The following is a 22228-nucleotide window of genomic DNA, read 5'->3' as shown; positions in this document are numbered from 1 at the left end:
GGCTCTACACCTTCTGATGAGCTCCCCTAGGCCCTGATTTCCTCAGGGGAGCCCTTTGACATACATGCCTCCCATCAGTGTGGACTGCTGATGAGGGCGTGTTAGCCCTGCTCCCCCTTGTGTCACTCAGAAAGCAAAGTCCCCATGAGCCCAGGTCCTGGTTAGGATTGGGGAACCAAGACAGCTAAGGAGATGCAGAAGTGGGCACTGGGGTGTTCACCCCCTTGGTACCCACCCGGGGGTGTGTCCATCCGATCAGCTTCCACATCCCAGAATGACATGTCTCCAAGACTTGGGAGCAGCCCCTCAAAAGGAAGGAGATGCTGGATGGCTGAAACAGAAGGCCCCTTTGCAAGGCCACGAGCAAACGTTGTGCCAGCTGGTGGGGGTGCAGAGTGGTGCAGACAGGACCTCATGGTGGTTCTCCATCCCACCCCCAACTCACCACAGGCACCAGTGTCCATCTCCATGTTGCTTGGGGGGCAGTGAGTAGGAGCCTCCTAAATGTCCATCTCCGGGAGAGTGGGGAAGAAGGGGTGCACCCCCATTAGGAAGAGCCCCGAACTCGAAAGTAACATTGAGGGGTGCCTCCTTATGAAATATTGCTAGAGCATTAACAAGTCCTGTCTGAGGGTCACGTTGTAGATGAAACCATTTAACTAACAATTGTTTAGAAGCCGTCATTTACCACTCCTGCCAAGTCCCAGGTTAACCTGCATAAAGCCGGTTCAGGTGTCTGTTTTTGTTCACTCTGATAGACAAGCTACCCCCAGGTGTTAGGGTTTCCTGTCCTGCAGGGCGTTCACCAGTTTGCATGCAGCAGCCACACTCTCCCGCCAGCCAGATGGTCCCACTTCTTGCATTCCTCTTCCTGGCGAGGTCTGGCATTCTGGTCGGCTGTAAGTGAGCTAAACAAAACAGGGCTCTGCACAGGCTATGGTAGTGATGGGGAGGCAAGAATGAAGATATGGAGATCACAGACTCTGCATGCGAAAAGCAGTAAGCAGGTAAACCAGCAACATGCCCCGCAGTTGCCACCGTGATCAGGTGCAAACCCCAACTCCGCTCCTTACTTGCTTGTGAAGGGGTGAATAGCAGGAGTGCCCGGGTCCTTCCTCATCGGGGTCCGTGCGGTGGGTGCCTGCTCACTGGTCCCTTGAATCCATTCTGATCTCACTTCCAAGATACACCCTTCAGCTACATCCTTCTTCATCTTTGTCACCTACCTGCTTAAAACCTACTTCTTGGCTCCAGGGACGGCACTGGGGTATGAGGAAGAGCTGAGAACAGAGATGTGTGAAGCCAGCGCAATTCACCTCCACCATATTTTCTTAGCCAAAGCAAATTGCAAGGCCACTCCGCATCCAAGCCCCCAATTCCTGATGAGGGAGTCGTAGAGTCATGTTGCAAATGGTTGGATGTGCAACCCCTCTGGTAAATCCTGTCCCATTTGTTCAGAAATCTTTAAGAAGTACCTGCTGTAGACAGGTATCGTGTCAAGTGGCCCATGGAAACAGCAGTGAATCAAGAAGTCCCTGTCTGGCTGAGCTGACACTCTAACCGCCCAGGGCATGTTTGGAGGCAGATGGTGGAGACCGGGGAGTCGGGAAGGTCGGAGGACAGGCTTGGGTGAGGCCTGGGGAAGACCAGAGAGGGAACAACCAGATCCAAGGCCTGGGGGGCAGAGAGGGCCTGGTGTTGGGAGGAGGCCAGTGTGCCTGGAGCGAGGAGGGAGGGGAAGATGAGTAATGAACGCCTGGGCTGACAGGAGAGGTTAACTATATTTTCAGGACTCTGGGAAGCCGCTGGAAGGTTTTGGGAAGGCACTGCATTATTCTGTTTGTATTTTAAGAGCAACGTTTTGGCTGCCATATGGCAAACAGGTGATGGAGGTGGAGGGGCGGGAAGAGGATGAAAGCAGGACATTCAGAGGCATGTCCTGCTCAGAGTTGATAAGATGCAGGTGAGGGTGAATCCCTTCTGGGAAAAGAACAGTGTCCTCCACGTCCTCACTCATGACCTTGGATCCAACCATGTCCCCTAGTCTCTGATCATGCAAACAGGAAGATGAGTAGTACATTGGGGCATGGCTGCATGATTAAGCAAATAGGCTCCAGAGTCCAAATACCTGGATTTGGATCTGGTTATTTGCTATCTGTGCAATTTTGGAAAAGTTATTTAACCTCTCTGAGTCTCCATGCTTGTCATTGGTTCCACAAGAGTGATATCTACCCCATACAGTTATCAGGAGAATTCAGTGAGTTCAGGTGCACAACGTCTTTAGCACATCACTTGGAGCCCAATTAGTGCCTACGATTACTATAAATACAATTATGATATTGGATAAAGGCACCTTTTCACAGTGGGTCCCTTCCCCCTGCTGTATAGGCAGAGTCTCAATACTTAATTATTCTCATGACAACTCCGTGAAGATATTTATTATTTTTTTAAAATCATTTCTAAAAATAAGGAAATCAACAGTTGGCTACCTAGGAAGTGGCAAAGCCGGGATTCACTGGTTCTGGAGCTCTCTTTCTTTTTTTTTTTTTTTTTTTAATTTTTAATTTATTCATTCATGAGAAAGAGAGAGAGGCAGAGACACAGGCAGAGGGAGAAGCAGGCTCACCATGGGGAGCCTGATGTAGAACTCGATCCCTGGACCCTGGGATCACAACCTGAGCCGAAGGCAGATGCTCAACCACTGAGCTACCCAGGGGTCCCTGGAGCTCTCTTTCCAATGTCCCTTTCTTGCACACCGAAGACACAGAGCAGCCTGGGGAATGAGAGATGCCAGGACAATAAGGCATGTAAAGGTGCTGAATTCCAGGGTGGGGAGCCAGTTACAAGCCACTGACTATCCCCTCGCCCCCATCACAGAACCCACGGGGAAGTTTCAGGTTCATCCTTTAATCTTGAGCATCAGAGGGTTTCTAAGGCAGGGGTTCCAAGTGATGTAACAGGGGCTAAAGAAGCTGCAGAGACAGGTGAAGGAGCTAGAGGGGTGTACAATAGGGCCTGGTGAGGTCTGTGGTGATCCAGAAAGAACACACTCTATCTGCTCCTCAGCCCTGGCAGGTGGACCCAGTGTTTACAGACCTCTGACACATTGAGGGAAGCCAGAGATCCAGATCGTTATGTGAAATTCCTGAACTCTACATGCTGGTGACTCAGCCTGCAATTCTTCAAAAACACCACAGAGGAAGCAAAAACAGATGAAAAGAAAACATAAAGCAAACAAGCTAACACACCCAAAGCGTGCCCAACGGTCTGGTCAGGGCTACCTCTTTGCAACATCTGACATGATTCCTCAGTTTACCAGTGAAGCAATGGAGATCCAAAGATCTGTTGTGTCTCTCCCACAACTGCATGGCAGGCCAGTGAGATGTGAGGATGTCGGAGAGAGGACGACTAGCCGAGTCCTTCCTTTCGGGAGTGTAGGGGTGGGGTGAAGTGGTGGACACAGAGGTGGAGAACCCAAAGGTATTGGAACAACACTGATCTTTGGGTTATGGGCAGGAAAGGGAGTGAGGTCTTAATCCTAACCAAGTTCCCAACCCCATGGGGCACCTGGGTGGCTCTATCAGTTGGATGTCCAACTCTTCGTTTTGGTTTGGGTCATTATCTTAGGGTCCTGAGATCGACCCCTGCATCAGGCTTTGCACTCAGTGGGGAGTCTGTTTCTTCCTCTCCCTCTGCCTCTCCCCCTGCTCACATGTGCATGCACCCGCTTGCTCTCTCTCAAATAAAAATAAAACCTTAAAAATAAAGCTACCAACCACAAATGATAGTATGCCTATGTCCTTTAGAGGATTAATTGTAATCCCTTAATTTTGGTGCAAGAGAACTGGTTGAGGGATACTTTGAATATTCAGCACAATGGACAGAGGTGGTTGCTCAAAGCTGAAAGACCAGAAGGAAGGATGCATACCATTGGACTCCCCCATACCCATTTTTATCTCCTTTCTCAGATGGGGAGGAGGAGTAAGCATTCATGCAAAACCATTTTTAGCTGTACAAGGGCCTCCCTTTCTCTGCTTTATTGTGCATATGTGAAGGAATTTCTTTAGTAAGATTGAAAAGACAAATGTAGGGGCACCTGGGTGGCTCAGTGGTTGAGCGTCTGCCTTTGGCTCAGGGTGTGATACTGGGGTCCCGGGATTGAGTCCTGCATCAGGCTCCCCGTAGGGAGCCTGCTTCTCCCTCTGCCTATGTCTCTGTCTCTCTCTCTGTCTCTCATGAATGAATGAATGAATAAATAAGTAAATAAATACATAAATAAATATCTTTAAAAAAAGACAAATGTGGGTCTAAGTTTTTAGACTTTAGGAGAGTATTATGAATGCCAAATTTCTGGACAAAGGAGGTGAGCATTGACTTGTAGAGCCTGCCCAGCTCAAAGGGGGTAAAATTTTAAGATGTTCACATGTATATCTAGAAAGAAGTCCCTTTCTCCGTGGTAACTGGTAATAATCCCTCTGCATTACAACCCTTCTCAAACCATCATGGTTACCAGAGTTATTAACAGGAAAGGCACAGCCTGCCAAGGCCATGTCAGTCTTGCCCCATCTTCTCTTTATCATCTTTTGGCTCATTTTATTTTAACCACCTCTATACCATTTTCCACATGCCCTCTGATTCTGAATCAAGGGATGCTGTCACATCTTATGCACTTCTAAAATTTTTCTCAATTTGATATCGACTCACCTTTTAAAGCCTACGACATGCTTTTCCACTTTTCCCCATCCTTGCCTTTGTCGGTCACCTCTGGTGATCTGGCCCATGCACGAGTTACCACACCGCCAGAGCCTGTGCCTGTGTGGTCATCAGCAGTGGCTTGCACCCTCTGCTGACAAGGTGACAGTGACTGGCCCAAACTCTAGTCTGGTTCTCCTCAGCTTTGCACAGAAACATTCTTTGGGGAGTCCACTCTGAAATTCCTCTTCCTGACCATAGATTCGTATCCTGTCCCTTCAGCATCTTTATCCTTCTCATATCACAATTCCAGCCTCAGCAGCCCAACCCCCTTTGAAAATTTGAGCGTTCAGTGAATTCTGGATCAGTAATTCAGGTAGGTTTTTCTCCTGCACTATCACTGTCCCGTGCTTCCCAACCTTCTGGCTAACCTTCCCCAACAATTGTAACTCTCGGATGAAATGGGTGCTTTCTCTGGTACTTGTGGAATGGGAAACTGGTGTGTTCTTGCCGAAAGACAACATCAAGAATGAATTAATACGTCAAGAACCTCAAAATGGGACGGGGCAGGGCAATATGGTGGAGGAGTAGGGTCCCTAAGTCACCTGTCCTCACCAACTTACCTAGATAACTTTCAAATCATCCTGAAAACCTATGAATTTGACCTGAGATTTAAAGAGAGAACAGCTGGAACACTACAGAGAGAAGAGTTTGCGCTTCTAACAAGGTAGGAAGAAGGAAAATAAAATAAAATAAAAAAGAATCGAGTGGGAGAGGGGCCCTGTGAGGAGCCAGGCTAAGACCAGGTGGTGAGAGCCTCCAGGACAGGAAAGCCCAGCCCCGGAGAAGCAGGAACTTTAAAAATCCACATCGGATTCTTCCCAGACAGAAAGGCGCTTAGCAGGGAAACCAGGCAGAACCGCAGGAGGGGCAGTGGAGCCTCCAGGTTCCTGGGGTCACTAACAGAGGAAGTGCGCCTGGGAGAGAGTGCGCCACAGACCTCCGGCCAAGCTTGGTAAAGGGCTGGAGCGCACCCAGTGGGGCCTTGAGAGAAACTCAGGTGGCAGCTCCACGCAGAGGGGGCTGCACCCTACCGCCTTTGCTGCGGCCCTGGGAGCACGATTCCAGCAGCACAGGCCCCAGATCCCAGGGTGCCAGGCAGACACAGCCCATGATCCTGTACTCCCCTGGGGACAGATGGAGGCAAGGAGGGCACAGGACAGCAAGTCCAAGCTGTGCAGATCAGCGTCCCCCGCCCCGGGAGCATCCAGGCCACTACAGACTGGGAGACTGTGGTAGTTACTGTGGGAGCTGACTCCAGAGCTGGAGAGCTGGCCAAGGCCAGTGTTGTTGTCCCTCCTGGTGTCACTTTGTGCCTGGGATGGAGTGGGACCGCCAGAGAACAGGGGCCTCACTGGATAAAGAGCTCCCACTGAGGGATCCCTGGGTGGCGCAGCGGTTTAGCGCCTGCCTTTGGCCCAGGGCGTGATCCTGGAGACCCGGGATTGAATCCCACGTCGGGCTCCCGGTGCATGGAGCCTGCTTCTCCCTCTGCCTGTGTCTCTGCCTCTCTCTCTCTCTCACTGTGTGCCTATCATAAATAAAAAATAAAATAAAATAAATTAAAAAAAAAAAAAAGAGCTCCCACTGAGCCGTGCACCTGGCAGGGGGTGGGGCAGATCCCCAGGTGCACACACCTGAGAATCAGCACAGCAGGGCCCTCCCCCAGAAAACCAGCTGGAAGGACAGGGGAAGAGCAAGTTCTTGACCGTGCAGCGCTGGAAAGCTCCAGGGGAAGTCAAGGGATTTACAGTATGTAGAAGCAGAGGATACCTCTCCTTGTTTTTGTTTTGTTTTTTCTTTTTTTTCTTCCTTTTTCCAGTACAACTCATTTTTAGCCACTCTGTACTGAGCAAAATGACTAGAAAGAAGAACTCACCACAAAAGTAAGATTCAGAAACAGTACTCTCTGCGACAGAGTTACAGAATTTGGATTACAATTCGATGTCAGAAAGCCAATTCAGAAGCATTAGTTTTCCAGAGTGGCTGTACCAGTTCACATTCCCCACCAACAGTGCAAGAAGATTCCCCTTTCTTCACATCCTCTCCAACATTTGTTTCCTGTCTTGTTAATTTTCCCCATTCTCACTGGTGTGAGGTGGTATCTCATTGTGGTTTTGATTTGTATTTCTCTGATGGCAAGTGATGTGGAGCATTTTCTCATGTGCTTGTTGGCCATGTCTATGTCTTCCTCTGTGAAATTTCTGTTCATGTCTTTTGCCCATTTCAAACTGGTGGCTCTGGAAAAAAGCATAAAGGATTCAAGAGACTTCATGACTGCAGAATTTAGATCTAATCAGGCCGAAGTTAAAAATCAAATAAATGAGATGCAATCCAAGCTGGAGGTCCTAATGACGAGGGTTGATGAGGTAGAAGAAAGAGTGAGTGACATAGAAGACAAGTTGATGGCAAGGAAGGAAACTGAGAAAAAAAGAAAAAAACAATTAAAAGACCATGAGGAAAGGTTAAGGGAAATAAATGACAGCCTCAGAAGGAAAAATCTACGTTTAATTGGGGTTCCAGAGGGCGCCAAAAGGATCAGAGGACCAGAAATCATATTTGAAAAATCATAGCTGAGAACTTCTCTAACCTGGGGAGGGAAACAGGCATTCAGATCCAAGAGAGAGAGATTTCCCCCCCTAAAATAAATAAAAACCACTCAACACCTGACATTTAATAGTGAAACTTGCAAATTCCAAAGATAAAGAGAAAATCCTTAAAGCAGCAAGAGACAAGAGATCCCTAACTTATATGGGGAGAAATATTAGTTTAACAGCAGACCTCTCCACAGAGACCTGGCAGGCCAGAAAGGGCTGGCAGGATATATTCAGCGTCCTAAATGAGAAGAACCTGCAGCCAAGAATACTCTATCCAGCAAGGCTCTCATTCAGAATAGAAGGAGAGATAAAGAGCTTCCAAGATAGGCAGACACTGAAAGAATATGAAACCACCAAACCAGCTGTGCAATAAATATTAAGGGGGGACTTTGTAAAAGAAAGAGGAAGCCCAAAGAAATAAGCCACAAAAATAGGGACTGAATAGGTATTATGATGACACTAAATTCATATCTTTCAATAGTAACTCTGAACGTGAATGGGCTTAATGATCCCATCAAAAGACGCAGGGTTTCAGACTGGATAAAAAAGCAAGACCCATCTATTTGCTGTCTACAAGAGGCTCATTTTAGATCTAAGGACACCTACAGCCTTAAAATGAAACGTTGGAGAACCATTTACCATTCAACTCGTCCTCAAAAGAAAGCAGTAGCCATCCTCATATCAGATAAATTAAAGTTTATCCCAAAGACTGCACCTAGAGATGAAGAGGGAAACTATATCATACTTAAAGGATCTATCCAACAAGACGACCTAACAATCATGAATATTTATGCCCCTAATGTGGGAGCTGCCAAGTATATCAATCAATTAATAACCAAAGTAAAGACATATTTAGATAATAATACACTAATACTGGGAGACTTCAACACAGCACTTTCTGCAAATGACAGATATTCCAAACACAGCATCTCCAAAGAAACAAGAGCTTTAAATGATACACTGGACCAGATGGACTTCATAGATATTTACAGAATTTTACATCCAAACACAACTGAATACACATTCTTCTCAAGTGTGCATGGAACTTTCTCCAGAATAGAACAAATACTGGATCACAAATCAGGCCTTAACCCATACAAAAAGATTGGGATTGTCCCCTGCATATTTTCAGACCATAATGCTTTGAAATTTGAACTCAATCACAAGAAGAAATTTGGAAGAAATTCAAACACGTGGAGGTTAAAGACCATCCTGTTAAAAGATGAATGGGTCGACCAGGAAATTAGAGAAGAATTAAAAAGATTCATGGAAACTAATGAGAATGAAGATACAACCATTCAAAATCTTTAGGATACAGCAAAAGCAGTTCCGAGAAGGAAATACATCGCAATACAAGCATCCCTCAAAAAACTGGAAAAAAACTCAAATACTCAAGCTAATCTTGCACCTAAAGGAACTGGAGAAAAAACAGCAAATAAAACCTACACCCAGTGGAATAAGAGAGTTAAAAAAGATTTGAACAGAACTCAATGAAATAGAGACCAGAAGAACTGTGGAGCAGATCAACAAAACCAGGAGCTGGTTCTTTGAAAGAATTAATAAGATAGATAAACCATTGACCAGCCTTATTAAAAACAAAAGAGAAAAGACTCCAATTAATAAAATCACGAATGAAAAAGGAGAGATCACAACCAATACCAAGGAAATGCAAATGATTTTAAAAACATATTATAAGCAGCTATAGCCAATAAATTAGGCAATCTAGAAGAAATGGACAAATTTTTGGAAAACCACAAACTATCAAAACCGGAACAGGAAGAAATAGAAAACCTGAACAGGCCAATAACCAGGGAGGAAATTGAAGCAGTCATCAAAAACCTCCCAAGACACAAAAGTCCAGGGCCAGATGGCTTCCCAGGGGAATTCTATCAAACGTTTAAAGAAGAAACAATACCTATTCTACTAAAGCTGTTCCAAAAGATAGAAAGGAATGGAATACTTCCAAACTCGTTCTATGAGGCCAGCATCACCTTAATTCTAAAACCAAAGACCCCATCAAAAAGGAGAATTATAGACCAATATCTCTGATGAAAAAGCTCAACAAGATACTAGCCAATAGGATCCAACAGTACATTAAGAAGATTATTCACCATGACCAAGTGGGATTTATCCCCGGGATGCAAGGCTGGTTCCACACTCGTAAAGCAACCAACGTGATAGATCATATCAACAAGAGAAAAAACAAGAACCATATGATCCTCTCAATAGATGCAGAGAAAGCATTTGACAAAATGCAGCATCCATTCCTGATTAAAACTCTTGAGTGTAGGGATAGAGGGAACATTCCTCAGCATCTTAAAAGCCATCTATGAAAAGCCTACAGCAAATATCATTCTCAATGGGGAAGCACTGGGAGCCTTTCCCCTAAGATCAGGAACACCATAAGGATGTCCACTCTCACCACTGCTATTGAACATAGTACTTGAAGTCCTAGCCTCAGCAATCAGGCAACAAAAAGAAATAAAAGGCATTCAAATTGGCAAAGAAGAAGTCAAACTCTCCCTCTTTGCAGATGACATGATACTGTACATAGAAAACCCAAAAGACACCCCCCCCCCGGCCAAGATTGCTAGAACTCATACAGCAAATCGGCAGTGTGGCAGGATACAATATCAATGCCCAGAAATTAGTGGCATTTCTATACACTAACAATGAGACTGAAGAAAGAGAAATTAAGGAGTCAATCCCATTTACAATTGCACCCAAAAGTATAAAATACCTAGGAATGAACCTAACCAAAGTGATAAAGAATCTATACCCTAAAAAGTACAGAACACCTCTGAAAGAAATTGAGGAAGACACAAAGAGATGGAAAAATATTCTATGCTCATGGACTGGAAGAATTAATATTGTGAAAATGCCAATGCTACCCGGGGCAATTTACACAGTTAATGCAATCCTTATCAAAATACCAAGGACTTTCTTCAGAGGGCTGGAACAAATTATCTTAAGATTTGTATGGAATCAGAAAAGACCCCGAATAGCTAGGGGAATATTGAAAAAGAAAACCAGAGCCGGGGGTATCACAATGCCAGATTTCAGGTTGTTCTACAAAGCTGTGATCATCAAGGCAGTGTGGTGCTGGCACAAAAACAGACACATGGATCAATGGAACAGAATAGAGAATCCAGAAATGGGCCCTCAACTCTATGGTCAACTAATATTCGACAAAGCAGGAAAGACTATCCACTGGAAAAAGGACAGTCTCTTCAATAAACAGTGCTGCGGGGATCCCTGGGTGGCGCAGCGGTTTAGCGCCTCCCTTTGCCCCAGGGCGCGATCCTGGAGACCCGGGATCGAATCCCACGTCAGACTCCCGGTGCATGGAGCCTGCTTCTCCCTCTGCCTGTGTCTCTGCCTCTCTCTCTCTCTGTGTGTGACTATCATAAGTAAATGAAAACAAAACAAAACAAAACAAAGGAACACAGGAGACTTGAGGGGTGCTGAGTATGTCTGTTACCTGGAATGTGGTGATGATGCTGTGGGTGTTTGCCCAAGTCTAAACTCATCAGTAAACACAGTACTTTGTACAGCCGTTGTACCTCAACAAAGCTGTTCTTCCAAAAATCTAACTCACTGGGCGCCTGAAATGGCCCAGTTGGTTAAGTGTCTGCCTTCAGCTCAGGTCATGATCCCAGGGTCCTGGGATGGAGCCCCACATCGAGCTCCCTGCTGAGCAAGGAGCCTGCTTCTCCTTCTCCCTTTCTCCTCCCCCTGCTTGTGCTCTTTCTCTCTCTCTCTCTCTGTCAAATAAATAAACAAAATATTTTTTAAAAAAAATAAGAATCCAACTCAGGTTGGCTTAATGACAGCATAGGAGTAGATAGTTGGAAGTGCAGAAACAGGATGGGCTTTCAGATATGTGTGACTCGGTGGCTCTGTGTTATCCTGATGTGGTTTCTCTGTCTTCCCATCCTGCCTTCTGTGCTTCAGGGTCAATCCCGCTTTTTGCTCCTCCTTATGGTGGCAGGGTGACAGAACATCTCCTGGGGCTTTGGGCTTCTTTTTAAGGAAGACATACTGAGGAATGCATATCTATCTAGAGACGTGCTTCCAGGAACTGTCTCAAAAGACTGAAGAAACACACTCATGGAGTCTTAAAGTATCTTCATACAAGACACTTCTCAATTACAGAGGGACAAAAGCAATATTGCCATGGAGACTCCTGGCCAACATCACCTTAGCCGGGCAATTAAAGTTCACATCACCAGGGGCAGGATGAACTGATATGCTGAGCTCCTGTGGTGGAACATACTACCAAGAAGGACGTAATTTATACCAACACCACTCTGATCACTTCTGTGGCTTCCCTGTCCAACATGCATAATCCAGATCTAATCATGAGAAAGTGTCAGACAAACCCAAATTGAGAAGCATTCCACAAAACAGCTCACAAAAATGTCAAGAAAAACGTCAAGGTCATGAAAGATAAGTCAAGACCATCTTCTAGTTGTAAAGAGAACTAAAGAGACATGGAGTGGAGGTGTTTTTCTTTTTCTTCTTTTTTTTTTCTTTTTCCTATAAAAGGCATTATTGGGACAATTAGTGAAATTTTAAGAAGGTCACCTTAGATATTTATACAATGCCAATGTTCATCTTACAACTTTGATAATCTTGCGGTGGTCATGTTAGAGAACATCTTTGCATTTAGGAAGCTGCGTGGAAGAATTTAAGGGTGAGAGGTCATAATGTTGGACAGGAAACTGCAGTGTCCACCCCAAGAAAGGGTCTTCATTTCCACTTTTCCAAATGACTTTTCCAAATGAGAGACACAGGCCCAAGAAAGACAATGGGCCCAGTTACAGAAATGTGAAGAAAGGGACGACTGGGTGGCTCAGTGATTGGGTGTCTGCCTTCTGCTCAGGGCCTGATCAAGAGATCCTGGAATTGAGTCCTGCATCAGGATCCCCACAGGGAGCCTGCTTCTCCCTCCACCTATGTCTCTGCCTCTCTCTGTGTCTCTCATGAATAAATATATTTTAAAAATCTAAAAAAAAATAAAAAAAGAAATGTGAAGGAAGTAGCATTTCTTGCATACCTTAATTTTTGTTTGTTTGTTTTCGTTTGTTGGTTTTGTTTTTGCATGACATTGGGCTCCCTTCATTTATTTTTCCAGAACTGGTTAAATGGGGAAGCAAGATCTTGTGATTCTCTTTCCTCTGACTCTCTATCGGTCTCCAGGTAACCACCTCTGGGCTTCCAGCATTGTCTGTCCTCCATTCCTCTGCCCAGGGAGCACCACCCCTCCTCCTTCATCCTCTTTCCCAGCAAAGCCATTTACACCTTCCTGTCATTTTCTACTCCTCCTCCAGAGGAGAAATGATGATGACTGGAAATGAAGATGAGAGCAAACAAGGGTCTTTGTGGTCCTGTTTCTTGCTCTCACTCTGCCCCCATCCCAGGGCCTTTGTTTTATAATTGAGATGAGATGGCTCCCTTCCGCAGGGGTGGGTTAGAGACGTGCAGATGGAACAAAGGTATGGATGAGCCACAGGCTCTGCAGGGTAGAGATGGGGACACAGTGTCAGATGCAGACACCATGTTGGATGAAGATGCCATGTCCAATGGGGACGCCATGTCCAATGGGGATACAATGTTGGAAGAGGATGCCATGTCCAATGGGGCTCCATGTCAGATAAGGAAGCTGTGTTGGATGGTGACAGCATATAGGCTGAGGATGCTGTGTCCGATAGGGACACTATGTTGGAAGGGGATGCTGTGTCCAATGAGGACGTCTTGTCTGATGAGGACCAGGACTTTTAGGAAGCAAAGGGCAACACCAGATGTACATGCCCTTCCTTGATACCAGAGTTCCTTCCTCTGGAAAATTGTTGATGGAGCTTCCAGAGGAAGGGCCAAGATGGAAAGAAACAAAGACACAGATAAATAAAAAAACAGAAACAGAGAGGGAGATCACCCACACAGAAAGCTTTTCTTCATCCAACTAATACTGATTCACACTGTCTTAGGTACCACTGCAAAGTTTCTCAGCCTTGGTGCTACTGATGTCTGGGGTTAGGTCATTCTCTGCTGTTGGGCCATCCTGTGTGCTGCAAGATGTGGAGCAGCATCCCTGGCCTCTTCTCCCTGGATGCCAGAAGCACCCCCAAGTTATGATGAGCAAAAATGTCTCCGGGTGGGGCACCTGGGTGGCTCAGCAGTTGAGCGTTGGCCTTAGGCTCAGGGCATGATCCCGGGGTCCTGGATGGTGTCCCACATCGGGCTCTCCACAGGGAGCCTGCTTCTCCCTCTGCTTATGTCTCTGCCTCTCTGTGAGTCTCTCATGAATAAATAAATAAAATCTTTTTTAAAAGGTCTCTGGGCGTGGCCAAATGTCTCCCAAGGAACAAAACCATCATGGTTCCGTGGTTGAGCACCTCTGGGCTCTAGGCATTTTGAGGAGCAAGAAGCATTGCTGCCCCTTGCTGAGCCTCTTTTCCAGGGAGGGGGAGATACTCCACAAACAGGAGCAGATGTATCATGCAGAACAGCAGCAAGGGACACAGTGCAGAAGTGGAGAGACTAGAGAGAACCCAGCGCTGCAGGGACAGAGAGAAAGGGGGTGTGGATAGAAATGGGGTACGCGGGGCCCCAGACACTCGCAGACCCAGGCTGGGGGATCCTTAACTAAACGCAGAGCCTGGAACACATAAAGAGGCACAGAAAGGGAGGAGGAGGGGCGGCGCACATTTCAGATCAGAGCTCCTGTAGGGGGAAATCCAGGTGAAGTAGAGAAACCCTTCCCTGCGGGGAGCGGGAGCGGGGAGCGGGAGCGGGGAGCGTCCTGGTTCTGACCTCACAGGCCAGGTCATGAAAGCCCTCCAGTGAGCCAGCGATTACTCCCACCTCCATCCTCTCTCCCATCTTCCCCCTAATTGCTGACCACGGCCTCTCCCCCTACTCTTTCTGCCTCCTTTATCCTCTGGAGGCATAAAAGCTGCAGTGGAGGAGCTGGACCCCCAGAGAGCTGGAGAGAGCTGCCAACTCCGGAGAGGTGAGAGGATGGATGAGGTGGGAGGGCGAGTGAGGGTTGGGAGGACCAGGAGAAACGGGGCATGCTGGTGGGGACGGCAGAACCGGCACCGGGCACCGGGGCCGGGAGGATGGAGAGGGGTTAATGTCTCTGTGATTCTTGACACTTGCTCACTCAAGGCTGGGGTTTTGAGGGGCCCTATTTTACCTATCTGGTATCCTATCGCTCACCTACTTCCTTTGGGGCTTTCCTCAACCAACTCTCGTCTTACAGAAATAAATATGTTCCAAAATGGAGCTCCCCGGGATCCCTGGGTGGCGCAGCGGTTTGGCGCCTGCCTTTGGCCCAGGGCGCGATCCGGGAGACCCTGGATCGAATCCCACGTCGGGCTCCCGGTGCATGGAGCCTGCTTCTCCCTCTGCCTGTGTCTCTGCCTCTCTCTCTCTCTCTCTGTGACTATCATAAATAAAAAATAAAAAAAATAAAAATAAATAAAAAAAAAAAAAAAACAAAATGGAGCTCCCCAAAATCGGCAATAAACTCAGAAGAGTTCACTTTATTGTTTATTGTCTGTCATATATTTGAGGCGGAAAGACACGAAGTTAACCTTTGTTCCATAGTACAGATTGGGGACTTTACAGTTTAAGAGTCAGGCAGTGTACGATCTCACGTTTGTGTGGAATGTGGAGGGAAAGAGATCAGGTGGGTGGGGCACCAGAGGCAGGGCACCTGGTAGGAGCACTCAGGTGTAAGGCGAGGAAGTACTGGGGATGCGAGGACGGCACCGAGACTGGGACCACTGGGACCGTAGCTGCCGCTGCCCTGTGGTATCTTTGAGATGCCGAGAGAGAGAGAGAGAGAGAGAGAGAGAGAGAGAGAGAGAGAGAAGATCCCAAAAGCTCTCAACACAAAGAGAAAGTAGTTTTTTGTGTAACCATACGAGGTGACAGAGGTTAATGAAGCTTACTGAGGAGATCCTTTTTCCAATATACACGTTAAGTTATGCTGCACACCTTGACTTACATGGTGCTAGATGTCCACTGTATCTCCATAAAACTAGAAGAAAAAATATGTCAGGAGGACTGATCTGATGTTCACAAAACGAAAAATTGCAAGGAAATATTTGAAGGTGATGGATATGCCAACTGTCCTGATGACAGTGGTAGAATCTTGGGTGTATGCATGTGTCCAAATTCATCCAGAGGTGTATGTTCAATGCATGCAAAGAATAACAATTATACTTAATGACCCTATAAATAAATAAATGCACTCGCTGCCCTCTCTTGGCAGTGTCCTCTAGCTCCAAGCGCCCACCCTTCTGGCCACCAGATGGCTCCCGCCGTCCCACTGGTCCTGCTTCTAGCCCTCTTGCTCAGCCTGGCGGAGACTCCTGCCTCAGTACCTGTCCACCAGGTGAGACTTCCCTGCAGCCCTCCCCACCCCTGGCATCCCCAGTCACTGCCCTCCTAGAAGAGCTTTCCTTTCCTTTCCTTTCCTTTCCTTTCCTTTCCTTTCCTTTCCTTTCCTTTCCTTCCCTTCCCTTCCCTTCCCTTCCCTTCCCTTCCCTTCCCTTCCCTTCCCTTCCCTTCCCTTCCCTTTCTTTTTTTTTTTCTTTTAAGATTTTATTTATTTATTTGAGAGAGAGAGAGACAGCAGACTCCCCCCACTGAGCAGGGAGCTGGACACGGGGCTTGATCCCAGGGCCCTGAGATCATGACTTGAGCCAGAGGCATATGCCCAACCTACTGAATCATGCAGGTGCCCCTAGAAGAGCTTTCTAATTCTCCTGGCTGAGTCAGGAGCCAGGAACCATGGGCTGTGAGTTCCTTGGCCCCGGGAAGGCGCAGGCATGGAGTAGCCACAGGACATGAAAGTCAGGAAGCAAAAACTTGCTAAGGATTAGCATTGCCCAGAGGGTACAACAAGATGCCTTCAATGAGTTCTTGGTCATTCATTCTAAGTTGCTTGGTCACCAAGGGGTGGCCCTGCCCCAAGGGTTTCTGTGGAGGCCAGCTGATGCTCCTGACCCCAGGGTCATATTCAGAGAGTCTCTGATTGGGAGCACGGGCTGTGGAGGCCGCTGAGTTTGGAATCCCGGTTCTGTCCCTTTTTAGCTGCGTGACTCCCGGCAAGTTGCCTAATTAATGTCTCTGGCCCTCCAAGTTCTTTAAAAATTCACAGCACTGTGAGGGTTAACTGAGTTCCTCCATGCCAGGTTAATTAGCTGGCGAATTCCCCAATCCAGAGGACCCAGGCTTGGCACTCTGCCACCCTGGGTTTTGGTGCTAGCTACCTACCATGCCGCCAGGGTCCTCTGCAGGCCAGTTAAGTTTCTCTGAGCCTGCCAGAACCTGGAGCCGGAGCTGGGCTTTGGATGCGCAGCCCTGCACGGACTCTGGGATCGCACACCTAGAAGGCACCTGTGCTGGGTTTTGTGCTCCACTGTTGCCATCTTGAAACCTTTAATCATGTTTGAGCATGGGGCCCCATATTTTCATTTTGCTCTGGGCCCCCTAAATTAGGTTGCCAGTCCTGCTTAGGACACATGCTGGCATGTAGTAAACCCACAGTGAATATTAGCTGCTGCGATCATCAAAGGAACACAGCAGCTTGCCTAAAGTCATCCAGCCATGTACCCGTGCGTGTGTGCGTGTGTGTGTGTGTGTGTGTGAGAGAGAGAGAGAGAGAGATTTGTGATGATATGTAAAAGGCTTGTAGGAGTGGTATTTTAAAGCCTTCTTGGGGCACCTGGGTGGCTCAGTGGTTGAGCATCTGCCTTTGCCTTGGGCTCAGGTCGTGATCCCGGGATCCAGGGATCAAGTCCCACATCAGGCTCCCCGTGCGGAGTGGGGAGCTTGTTTCTCCCTCTGCCTGTGTCTCTGCCTGTCTCTATGTCTCTTATGAATAAATAAATAAAATCTTTAAAAATAGGAAGCCCTGGTGGCTCAGCGGTTTAACACTGCCTTCAGCCCAGGGCGTGATCCTGGAGACCCAGGATCGAGTCCCACGTCAGGCTCCCAGCATGGAGCCTGCTTCTCCCTTTGCCTGTGTCTCTGCCTCGCTCTCTCTCTCATGAATAAATAAATAAAATCTTTTTTTAAAAATCTTTAAAAAAAACAAAATAAAGCCCTCTCTTCATTCCAAGCTGCTATATTTTAGGAAGCCTTCTGTTTCCTCACTGGTGAAATATGGATTAAGTGAACCCACTTACCAGGCTCATGAGAAGGTGGCAGCTGGCACACATGACCCCGGGCCTGTGGGATGACTGCCACCCTTTCTGCCTGTCTGAGTCTGATCTCTTGGTCTCTGTCCAGGGGCGAGGAGGCTGGACCCTCAACAGCGTGGGCTATCTGCTAGGTCCGGGTGAGTGTGCCTGCTCTAGTGTTGTCGCTGGCGGTGGGAGCCTGTAGAGACCCTCAGATTCCTCAAGGTCCATGGGTTTTAATTCCAGAGCCATCTTGAGAGTTAGTCTCTCAGAGTGACAGGCGAGTGAGGTCCTGGGGCCACAGCCTTGTGTTCAGATCCCAGCTCTGCCACCTACTTGGTGTCCACGCCCTATTTCCCTCATCCGTGAAGATGGGTACAGTGATGGCCCTGCCTAATGCAGGGTGAGTTAGAGTAATACCTGGGCATCTTCATGGTACACTTGTGTATGTGGCAAATAAAGCTGTACATGTCTGTGATGCTCAAGGCAGGGACGACTCATCAATTCAGGAAAGCCTGGGCTCCTGGGAATATGTGGCAGCAAGGACTTGAGGTTTGGATCCAGATGTGGGTGATTTCAGGCTCCAGTGCTGCCACTTAGCCATGGGGTAACTTGGGGTGAAGGACTTGACTTCTCAGAGCCATAGCCTCCTCACTTGGCTGGAAGGATGCTCGGAAGGCCCACTGTCCCATGGACTTGGTCACAGTGCTCCGTGTAGTGAATAGTGTCACAGGATTGCTGGATTCCCTGTTACTGTTGCCACCTCACAGACCATGGTCCTGTTGTCCCCCCCTCTCCTCAGTGCTCCACCTTCCCCAGAGTGCAGACCACAGCGGGAAGAAGACAGTCCTGGATGTCCTAGACCTGTGGAAGGCCATTGGTGAGTGAGTGGGAGTGAGCAAGTAGGAGTCATCTCCATCACCCTCCTCCTCCACCCACTGCCTGGCAGATGTGGGGTCCATCCCTCACTCTGTCACTTGCTGGTCGGGGGAGGTTGCACAAGACAGTTCCTGGCCCCATAACAGGTCTGAGATCCCCCTTCCTTCCCATCCACATCTCAAGGGAAAGAATCGCAGGGCACGCAGGGTTCAGACTCTGGGGTAGGCACATGGTGAATGCAGCATGTGACCTGAACCGAATCTACCTGCTGCTGTTGCCTCCCAGGCAATCCAGTGTATCTGAGGCTGATGTCTCACCCTTGCACTGTCATCACTTGGTGCCCAGAACTCTGTGTTGTGTGTGCAGGATGTTTAGCTGCATCCCTGGCCCCCACACCCTAAGAGGCTGCACGTTACCAAATATCCCCAGGTGACGGAGGGGAGGTGAGGGGCAAAATGACCCAGGATGAGAACTGCTTTGCACCACGAATGCCAAGGAAATATGGGAACTACAGCCATGCACTGAACCAAATGGCCTGGAGGGTCATTGGTTTTTGGGTTTTGTTCCCAGATGGGCTCCCCTATCCCCAGCCTCAGCAGGCCTCCCAGAGGAGCCCGAGGGAGCCCTTTGCCAAAGCAGAGACTGCAGGTAAGCACGGGAAACATGGAGGAAACAGATCCGAGAGGAGACCGGGACAGGAGAAACAGTGGGGTAGTTAGGGTCACCTGTGAACTCCCATGCCTGCTGTGTGGGCTCACTTCCGCTCCCCTCCTTCACATCACAGCCCAACACAAATTTCCCATCCCATCCCAGATATTTCCTCACAACCCTCCTGCCCCCGATTGAACTACATTTACTATGCTGGCCTTCCACATGATCCAGAGCACTGGATCCAGATCCAGAAAGAACACTTTCTACCTCACCCATTCTCCCCTAAAGAGGTTGGATACGCTAACCTCTGCTATTTGACATCAAGGTTTCTTTGACAAGGTGGCACTGCACTGCAGTGATAACCTCGCTCCCAAACCTTGATCTCCCTTATATCAGCCCACCCCCAGGCTTTAGCTACAACACTGACTTCAAGCCCTCACTTTCAAGTCAGACCCCTGTACTTAAATGCCCCCTGGACCCTGTGCTCACCTCTACTCATGCTCGAGCATCTTCTACTCCCACTGAATTCTGGTTTTCTTAGAACATGGGGTCCCTTTTACTGGAGGGAGGATCTTGGCACCAGTAGATACCTCAGTCTGGAATGTTCTCTTTCTAGAGCTTTGCATGTCGAGATCCTTCATGTCATCCAGAGGTCATTTCATCCAGATCCCCCACCTTGGAGTCTCCCCCTGACCATTTATCTGACATAAATCTACTTTTCCTCTATTCTTGCCATCCCGTCTAATTTTCGTAGTGATATTTGTCAGTATGTGCATCTTCTTTACATGGTGCAATTATTTCCTTGTTCTCTGTCTTCTACCAATAAAATCCAAGCTCCACGTTATAGGGACCTTTCTGTCTTGCTCACTGCCTATGCACAATGGATGACGCATAGTAGGTGCCTGGAAAATATTTGCTAAAGGCATGATTTAAACTCTCCAAGTACCATCTTCCCACCCAACCGTGACCTAAGTCAGCGGTCAAGCCCCAGCTACATCTTTCCTCCAGCTGGGTCTTGACTCTAACTCTTTCAACCCTAACTCCGTTTTTGGAAATGAGCACCATGCTTCATTCCAGCTCTACTAATCCATCTGAAAAACACTGATTGGACATCTATCGGTTGTTGGATGTAACACATCTCCTGAGTTCTGATCCCCATGCCTACCTTGGCTTCCCTCTGGCTCTTGAAAACGCCCACCACTACCATGTGCCATTGAAATGGGGTAGAAAAGAGAGATGTGTGGGTAAATGCAAGAAAGGAAGGTAGAGCAAGAAGGAAAGAGGGAGAGAGAACAGGGAAGGCAATTGCATATGGGATGAGCCAAAGCCATCTTTGTCACTGGTTTCATTCCCAGCCTGGACTGGTTTGGGTGGTGGCAGTGAGCAGAACCATTCAAAATTCACCTCTTTCCCTCCTACAGATCCTGGCAAGCTCAGCAAGAAAGCCTTCAAGGGGGGAGAAGCCCTGTGGTCCTAGACATCTCCAAACCTCTGCTCCACATCCTTCTCTCCATCTCCTTCTGAACCCATGTCTAGCTTCCTCCACTGAGACTAAGATCCTGAAATTAAGTCCCCAAATTCCATGCAGAAACTTTGTAGTATTGCCATACTGTCTTGGGTTTCACTGATTTATCCTTGGAATAAGTATAAAGTGTTAACAAATTCAAGAATAATTCTGGAGCATTTAGAAGATTCGGGGAAGTAAGGGAATATTTCAGCCTGTGTAAAGTAATTATATTCTTTTGGAATCATCCCAATTATAGCATGAGCTATTGACTAACAGCATATGAATATCCCATTTGCCTCTGAGAGTCTATGATGTTTTGACTCAAATAGATTGTGCAAAGTAGCGGGCTCGCCTTCCCTCATTCCCCCACCTCAGCTGAGCCTCTCCAGCTGGGAAGGGGCAGAGGTTCTCCAGAGCAGAGTGGAGAGAATAAAACATTTCAAATAATCCATGATTTCTCGTGTTATTTGGCATGAGAATTCTTGGTGGCGGCAAGTTCAAAGCTGAGAGTGTCAGGTGTGGGGTTGGGGGAATATATCCTGTTGGAGGCAGTGGATCTCGGATGACCTCATGAGAAGGCCCAGTTACAATTCCAGTTCCACCAGCTGTCCATATCTGGATACCTGACCTACTCTCTGTTCATTAGTTCATTCATTTTAAAACATTTACATATTTTGAAGCTTTTTTTTTTACATTTTATTTATTTATGAGAGACACACAGAGAGAGGCACAGACACAGGCAGAGGGAGAATAAGGTACATCGGAAGGAGCCTGATGGGGGACTTGATCCCAGGACCCTGAGATCAAGACCTGAGCCAAAGGCAGACATTCAACCACTGAGCCACCCAGGTCCTCCCAAAGGCTTTTCTTTGGAAGAATTGAGTGTGCCCCCTCCCTTAGCCGCCCCTTCCCCGGCCTCCTTTCTCACGGAGGTGGTGAGACATCCCCTTGGACCTAGAGAGGAAATTTCATGGCTGAAGACAGCAGAGCCATCCTGCCAGCCCCAGACTGCCTTCTTCTGGACCATTCTGTGAACGCAGAATAAATATGTATCTTGTTTGTGTTACTGCATTTGGGGAGCTCTTTGTTATGGCAGCTTGGCTTGATGAATGTCCCAGATAATAAGGCAAAGCCCTGACTACCATGGAGACACTCAGTCAACTGTCCCAACTGAACCCAGCCTCCTACCCACAGTCATTGAGGTACCAGAAACGTGACCCTCTAGATAGGTCCAAAAGCAAAAGGCATTGACAAGAATAAAGGGAGGCATCATAAAATGATAAAAAAGACTCCTCCAGAAACTTATAAAACTTATAAATTTATATGATGATTAAACATAGCTGGGGCACCCAGGTGGCTCAGCGGTTGAGCATCTGCTTTTGGCTCAGGGTATGATCCCAGGGTCCTGAGATCGAGTCCTACAACGAACTCCCCACAGGGAGCCTGCTACTCCTTCTACCTATGTCTCTGCCTCTTTCTGTGTCTCTCATGAATAAATAAATAAAATCTTTTTTAAAATTTAATTTTAAAAACTTTAAGTTGTGGCAAATACATGTAACATGAAATTTACCATCTTTTTTTTTTTAAGATTTTTTTATTTATTCATGAGAGACACACAGAGAGAAGCAGAGACACTGGCAGAG

At 47.4% G+C, this 22228-nt stretch overlaps 1 protein-coding gene across 1 annotated transcript; it reads left to right on the top strand.

Annotated features, from left to right (window-relative positions):
- Nucleotides 1-14165: 14165 nt before the first annotated feature.
- GALP (galanin like peptide) lies at nucleotides 14166-20943 on the top strand. Its single transcript, XM_072843489.1, has 6 exons — nucleotides 14166-14364; nucleotides 15634-15756; nucleotides 17658-17706; nucleotides 18351-18428; nucleotides 18998-19075; nucleotides 20500-20943. Exons 2-6 carry the CDS (start codon nucleotides 15673-15675, stop codon nucleotides 20553-20555), a joined length of 345 nt encoding a protein of 114 aa, XP_072699590.1. The 5' UTR covers nucleotides 14166-14364; nucleotides 15634-15672; the 3' UTR covers nucleotides 20556-20943.
- Nucleotides 20944-22228: the final 1285 nt, after the last annotated feature.

The sequence above is a fragment of the Canis lupus genome, chromosome 1 (genome assembly GCF_048164855.1).
Source record: "Canis lupus baileyi chromosome 1, mCanLup2.hap1, whole genome shotgun sequence".
NCBI classification, from domain to species: Eukaryota; Metazoa; Chordata; class Mammalia; order Carnivora; family Canidae; genus Canis; species Canis lupus.
The sequence above is the reverse complement of the archived record's forward strand: the minus strand, read 5'-3'. Positions and strand labels throughout refer to the sequence as shown.